Source organism: Primulina huaijiensis, chromosome 9 (genome assembly GCF_012295235.1).
Source record: "Primulina huaijiensis isolate GDHJ02 chromosome 9, ASM1229523v2, whole genome shotgun sequence".
NCBI lineage: Eukaryota > Viridiplantae > Streptophyta > Magnoliopsida > Lamiales > Gesneriaceae > Primulina > Primulina huaijiensis.
In genome coordinates, this window is record NC_133314.1 from 4,376,608 (window position 1) to 4,383,960 (window position 7,353).

Consider the following 7,353-nt stretch of genomic DNA (forward strand, 5'->3'; position numbering starts at 1 on the left):
CAAAAGATATATCAGGCCTTGTACAATTTGTAAGATACATAAGGGCACCGATAGCACTTAAATATGGTACTTCTGGACCAAGAATATCTTCATCATCTTCACATGGACGGAATGGATCCTTTTCTATGTTTAATGATCTAACAACCATTGGAGTACTTAAAGGATTTGATTTATCCATATTAAAACGTTTAAGGATCTTCTCTGTATAATTTTTCTGGTGAACAAATATTCCACATTCTTTTTGTTCAATTTGTAAACCCAGACAATAATTGGTTTTTCCAAGATCGTTCATTTCAAATTCTTCCTTCAAGTATGACACAACTTCATGAATTTCATTATTCGTTCCAATGATGTTTAAATCATCAACATATACAGCAATAATTACGCATCCGGATGTTGTTTTCTTAATGAAAACACAAGGGCATATTGAATTATTTACATATCCCTTTTCATCAAATGATCACTTAGCCGATTATACCACATTCGGCCAGATTGCTTTAACCCATATAATGATCTTTGTAATTTCACAGAATAACATTCTCTGGGTTTTGAACTTTGTGCTTCAGGCATCTTAAATCCTTCAGGGATTTTCATATATATAGTACTATCAAGTGATCCATATAAGTAAGCTGTAACAACATCCATAAGACGCATTTCTAAATTTTCAGATACTGTCAAGCTAATCAAATACCGAAACGTAATTGCATCCATCACGGGAGAATACGTTTCTTCATAATCAATTCCAGGCCTTTGAGAAAAACCTTGTGCAACAAGTCGAGCTTTATATCTTACTATTTCATTTTTCTCATTTCGCTTTCGAATAAAAACCCATTTGTATCCAACAGGTTTTACACCTTCAGGTGTAAGGACTATAGGTCCAAAAACATTACGTTTATTTAGCGAATCCAGTTCAACCTAGATGGCATCTTTCCATTTTATCCAATCCTGCCGATTTTTACATTCACCAAAAGATTTTGGTTCATGATCTTCATTATCATTTATGATGTCGATTGCCACATTATAAGAAAATATATCATCAATTTCTTCTATATCTTTTCAGTTCCATATTTTTCCACTATTAATATAATTAATAGAGATTTCATGATTCTCGTCAGTTTGTGGTTTTGACAGAACATTTTCATCATCATGTGTTTCTTCAGGAACAACATTCTCTATTTTGTGATCATCATGTGTTTCTTCAGGAACATCATTCTCTATTTTTTGATCATTGTGTTTCTCTACAAATTTTCTTTTTCGAGGATTTTTACCCTTGGAACCGACCGGCCTTCCACGCTTCAGGCGTTTTACGACATCATGACTTTGTTCAATTTGTTTCTTTGGAATTTCAATTCGAGCAGGAGCATTTACAGCATGTATATATGATTTAGTTACCCCTTTTGTATCTGTAAATGCATCTGGTATTTGATTTGCTATTCTTTGCAAGTGCACAATTTGCTGTACATCTTTTTCACATTGTTTTGTTCTTGGATCCAGATGTAACAATGATGATACATACCATGTAATTTCTTTTTCGGTATGTTTCTGTTCTCCCCCTAACATTGGGAAGATTTCCTCATTAAAATGACAATCAGCAAAACGTGCTGTGAACACGTCGCCTGTCTGTGGTTCAAGATATCGAATGATCGATGGACTATCATAACCAATATAAATTCCAATCTTTCTTTGAGGTCCCATTTTCTTTCGTTGAGGTGGTGCAATAGGCACATACACCATACATCCAAAAATTCTCAGATGAGAAATGTCTGGTTCTTTACCAAATGCAAGCTGCAATGGGGAGTATTTATGATATGCACTTGGTCTGATGCGAATTAATGAAGCAGCATGTAAAATTGCATGTCCCCATATAGAAATAGGGAGCTTTGTTTTCATAATCATTGGTCTAGCAATCATTTGCAGACGTTTAATCAATGATTCAGCCAATCCATTTTGAGTATGTACATGAGCAACAGGATGCTCAACAATGATTCCCATAGACATACAATAATCATTGAAAGTCTGGGAAGTAAATTCACCAGCATTATCAAGTCTAATTTTCTTGATTGTATAATCGGGAAATTGATTCCTCAATTTTATTATTTGAGCAAGTAATCTTGCAAATGCAACATTTCGAGTTGACAATAAACATACATGTGACCATCTGCTGGAGGCATCAATCAATACCATAAAGTATCTGAATGGTCCACATGGTGGATGAATTGGTCCACAAATATCACCCTGAATACGTTCAAGAAACATTGGTGATTCAGTTTGGATTTTGGCTGGTGATGGTCTTATAATAAGTTTTCCAAGAGAACATGCTTTACATTGAAACTTATTATTCTGAAAGATCTTCTGGTCTTTCAACGGATGACCATGTGTATTTTCTATAATTCTTCGCATCATTGTTGAACCAGGATGTCCTAATCGATCATGCCAATTGGTTAATATTGAAGAATTATCAACTACCATGTTTGATTCAATGGGACGTATATGTGTATAATGCAATCCAGTAGGCAGCATTGGTAGTTTTTCAATCACATATTTCTTTCATGATTTATATGTGGTAAGACACATATATTTCTCATTCCCTTCATTCATTGTTTGAGTATCATACCCATGGGAATATATATCATTAAAACTCAACAAATTTCATTTCGATTGTGGTGAAAAGAAAGCATCATTGATCAAAAATTTTGTACCATTAGGTAACAAAAATTGTGCTTTACCACATCCTTTAATCAAGTCTACAGGACCTGATATTGTATTCATCGTTGTTTTTGTTGATTTTAGTTCTAAGAAATATCTTTTATCTCGGAGGATAGTGTGCGTTGTACCACTATCGGGTATGCAAACTACAGCTTTGCTCATAGCATTTTTCATATTTGAACTTCAAAAAATATGCGATGAAAAAAAATTAATGACAATACATATGTAAATATAACACATATTTTAATTGTACAATAAAACATTATCATATAAATACATGAAAAATAAATTATTGTACATTTATATTCTACCACTATATTGTTCATTTTCAGAGAAATCATTGAGAAAATCTGCAGCCTCAATATTGTTCATTTCTATCCCACCAACATATTGATCATTTCCAGAGAAATCATTCATAAAATCAGCAGCATCAAAATGAGTTGAATCACTCAAACGGTCACTTCGCTCAGTGAAGTTGGTCTCTTTTTCTTTCTCCTTTATCGATTCTTTATAGAGCTTGCAAAGGTGCTCAGGGGCTCGACAAATACGACACCAATGTCCTGGAGTGCCGCATCTGAAACAAGAACTTTCAAATCTTTTCGAGTGATTTTCATTAACACTCATGTTCTCATGATGCCTTTTCTGTGGGTGATTCGTGACGCCCTTTTGAGATGAGTTATAGAAATATCTATCTCGATTATTTTCAAAACCACGGCCGCGTCCACGACCACGACCACATCCACATCCACGTCCACGTCCACGTCCACGACCACGACCTCGATTTTGTCCTCGACCAAAATCTTGTCTATAACTTTGATTTTGGTTTCCAGGTTTAAATTCATTTTTGCTTTCGACATTTTCTTCAGGAAATGCCGTTGAACCAGTGGGTCGTGCCTGATGATTTCTCATTAAAAGCTCATTATTCTTTTCCGCCACAAGGAGACAGGCGATTAGTTCAGAATATCTCAAACATCTACGCACTCTATATTGTTGTTGTAGAGTTATATTCGATGCGTGAAAAGTGTAAAATGTTTTTTCGAGCATTTTCAATTCAGTAATCTCATGCCCACAAAATTTCAGTTGCGAGATTATTCAATACATCGCCGAGTTGTAATCACTAACTTTCTTAAAATCTTGGAATCTCAACGTATTCCATTCATCCCGGGCGGTCGGAAGTATAACTTCCCTTATATGTTCGAATCTTTCTTTTAATCCCTTCCACAAAGCCATGAGATTTTTTTCAATCAGATATTCACGTTTTAATCCCTCGTCGAGATGTCGACACAAAAATATCATGACTCTTGCCTTTTCTTTTGATGTGCATATGCCATTTTTTTTATGGTCTCATTTAGACCTAATGACTCAAGATGCATTTCTACATCGAGAGTCCATGACATATAATTTTTTCCCGTAATCTCGAGTACAACAAATTTGAGCTTTGTCAAGTTTGACATGGTGATACTAAAAAAATTATGATGTATTTTATTAGTTAATGAATATTGCAATACAAAGTAATGGATAAACAACAAATACAAGCATTCGTAAAAATAAAGAAAACACACTAGGAGGATATTCTCCGATAAGTACAAGATTCGTGAGTATTTTAACCAAAANAAAAACCTTATAGGCTTTTATACTTGTCGTATCCCTTACCGGGAGTGTGGGATGTCGTCTTAACATCCTCCCAGGATTTATAACAAGTTTTTGAAAAATTTATTTTATTATAACATTATATTATATAGTAAATATATAAACAATAAAATAAATATTATTACTTTTGTTACCTTTTTCTTTTGTTTTGGAGCTTGGAAAAATATGGAGGACTTTTAGAGCTTTGTGCTGATAACGTGTTGTGAAAAAGTAAAAATTTACGGTAAAAAAGTAAAAATCTCAAACTCTCAAAATTATCACACTACACACTTTATAATATTTTTCTCTCAACTCAATTGTGATTTTCTTCACAAATGAGAGATTTATTTATAGAAAATTTTTACAAATAATCCAAAAATAAATTACATCATTTCCTTCATCATCACACACAAATTTCAATATTCAACACCTAATTTTACTTAATTTTCAATATTCAAATATTCAACATTCAATATTCAAATATTTAATATATTAATTTTCAACAAGTATAATATAATATAGTGAGTATAAATAGTAAACAAATTTAAAAAGTAACCAAGGCCATTGTCATTATTGGTTTTTACCGACAAATTGAAAATTTGACCCATTGAAAGCCCACTTATGCGGGTCAACTCAAATTGTTCAGACTTAGGGCATCGAATCGGGGTTTCTCTTCAATTTTGTCTACTTTCTGAGATCAATTAGGTTTCTGTGAATCCATGGATAAGTTTGACAAGCATAGAGCTGGGGATAGGTACATCACTAACTCTGATGATCCCCGTAACTACAATGATAGCATCAGACGCGGCGGAGGCGACCCTCCGGGCTACGCCTATCGTCAGGAAAATTTTAGAGGTAGCGGCGGAGGACATGGTGGTTCTGCTCAGCGAGGCGGATTTATCAGTGGTGGTGATGCGTGGGAAGATCTCAGGCCGTTTGAGAGATCACCACGCCACCCTTTGCCGCATGGTGGTGGTGATGGCGGCCTTGGTGGAGGATTGAGACCAATTGGTGATAATGTTGGAGATTTCCAACCGATGGTTGGTGGTGAGAAAATTGGTGGAGGATTTCGACCTATGGGGGGGAGCGGTAGAGGATTTCGACAAATTGGAGGTGCTGTTGGAGGAGAATTCCGAGCAATTGGGGGTGGGGCTGATGGTGCAAGGTTTGGACCAGTGGGTGGTGGCGGGGGTGACAGATTTAGACCAATGGGTGCGGCTGATGGCGAGAGGTTTCAATCAATGGGTGGGGGTAATGGTGAAAGGTTTCACCCAACGAGTGGAGGTGGTGACGGTGAAAGGTTTGGAGCAATGGGTGGTGGTGGGCGCAACGATGACATGTTTGGAGCAATGGTCAGTGGTGGGGTTGATGGTGAAAGACTTCAACAGATGGGTGGTGGTGGTAGAGATGATGTTGGAAAGTTTTGGCCAAGGGGCAGTGATGCTAGCAGTTTAAGACCAATGGGTGGTGGTGTCAAGGGCGGTGGTGATGAAATGTTCCGATCAGTGGATAGAGATGATGGAGGATTTGGTTTGGACAATAACCGTGGAACGCCACCCTTTCTTTCTGGGCAGAAGCGAGGATATTCTTTTTATGCTAGAGAACGGTCCCCAGGTACTTACAATTCAGATTTTAAAGTGAATTATATTTTCTAGGTTAAATTTAGAGTTTCGGTTGGCTGCACGCATATACTGATCTGCAGCAAAATATTTTCTTTAGGATAGAATTTGGTTGCTAGCATGTAATATAGCTTGCACAGAATGACAATCAAATGATTAGCTTAATACAGATCAAAATTGGAGTTTTGCTGTTTCCATCCTCTCCTATTTGGTGTTGAGCCTGCAATGAGTTGTTTATATTAAGTACAGGGCTTTGGGATTTATGTTCATATGCCGTGGCTGCACTGTTAGTAGGCTTTGAATTTTGAGAATGTATTAATGAAGTAATGTTTACATACTTGAATATGGTTTATAATCTATTCGTTTTGTTTTATAGTTTTATTCTCTTTACTAATTATTTTTCTTTGTCTACATTTGGATACAACTGATAACTAAATTGTATAAGATGCATTTGTCTGTATTTTATTATCAGACCAATTTGATGGAGGTAGTTTTGTCAAGCTTTTCGTTGGATCTGTTCCGAGGACTGCCACTGAAGTAGATGTAAGTTTGTTGTATTGACGAATTATAATTTGTTTCAAATTCACAACTTTAAACTTGGCTTTGATTTTAAAGAGGTTTGTTGGCTCTGTCATTTGTCCTTTCTATCTTTGTCGTTTATCTTCTGATTAGTTTCTTGTATGAGTAGATACTAATAGTACCTCGTAGATGCAGAAAAGTAGTGTGATTTATTACTAATTCTTTATAGTATTTGCATTGCTTGATGTACAAGGAGAAAATACTTATTATTAATGCCATTGTCATTTGTTTTGATCACGAAACGTTTCATATATTATATCAGTCTGCAGTCTCAGGTGTGTTTAAACTGACAAGATGAAGAAACATATGAATTTTACTTTTTAATGCGATGCATTTAGTTTCAGCTTTGATTAATCTGGTCAATCGTTAGCCTTTTTGTGTTTTTATTATTTATTGTTCCTTTCATCGAATCATGTTAGATACGACCTTTGTTTGACAAACATGGACGTGTTCTGGAGGTTGCCTTAATCAAGGATAAGAGGACCGGTCAACAACAAGGTATGTGCATTTGCTCAATTTTAGTCATTTATAATATTTGTGTGGATATGTCTTTTCAGGTTTGTTGAGAGGCTGAAGGAAGCCACCATAACCTTATATTTCTCAACAATTGTTTACTCTTCCTATCTTTCCTGCTCAAACTCCGTCATCCGAGGAGAAGGCACAATTAAAGAAATACTATGAATCAAACCATGTATATTGACTGAGAAGAGGGATTAGTTTTGCTTTTACTGCCACTATTGATTTGTGGCATAGTCTAGGAAGTATTCATTTTGGTTTTTCCTAATTTGTGTGAAACAATCTGTTTTATGTTAATAGAAAT

General features: G+C 35.5%; 1 protein-coding gene across 1 annotated transcript; it reads left to right on the plus strand.

Annotated features, from left to right (window-relative positions):
• The first annotated feature begins 4,937 nt into the window (after positions 1 to 4,937).
• On the plus strand, positions 4,938 to 7,347 carry LOC140985345 (uncharacterized). The gene is made up of 3 exons (XM_073453176.1): positions 4,938 to 5,949; positions 6,427 to 6,497; positions 6,953 to 7,347. The coding sequence occupies exons 1-3, from the start codon at positions 5,055 to 5,057 to the stop codon at positions 7,097 to 7,099; spliced, it is 1,113 nt and encodes a 370-aa protein (XP_073309277.1). The 5' UTR covers positions 4,938 to 5,054; the 3' UTR covers positions 7,100 to 7,347.
• Positions 7,348 to 7,353: the final 6 nt, after the last annotated feature.

Excerpts from the sequence above, each read along its gene's own strand:
- LOC140985345 (XM_073453176.1), top strand. The coding sequence starts at position 5,055 with ATGGATAAGTTTGACAAGCATAGAGCTGGGGATAGGTACATCACTAAC. Across the intron at positions 5,950-6,426 it reads TGCTAGAGAACGGTCCCCAG|ACCAATTTGATGGAGGTAGT; the intron begins GTACTTACAATT and ends TTTTATTATCAG. Across the intron at positions 6,498-6,952 it reads GGACTGCCACTGAAGTAGAT|ATACGACCTTTGTTTGACAA; the intron begins GTAAGTTTGTTG and ends GAATCATGTTAG.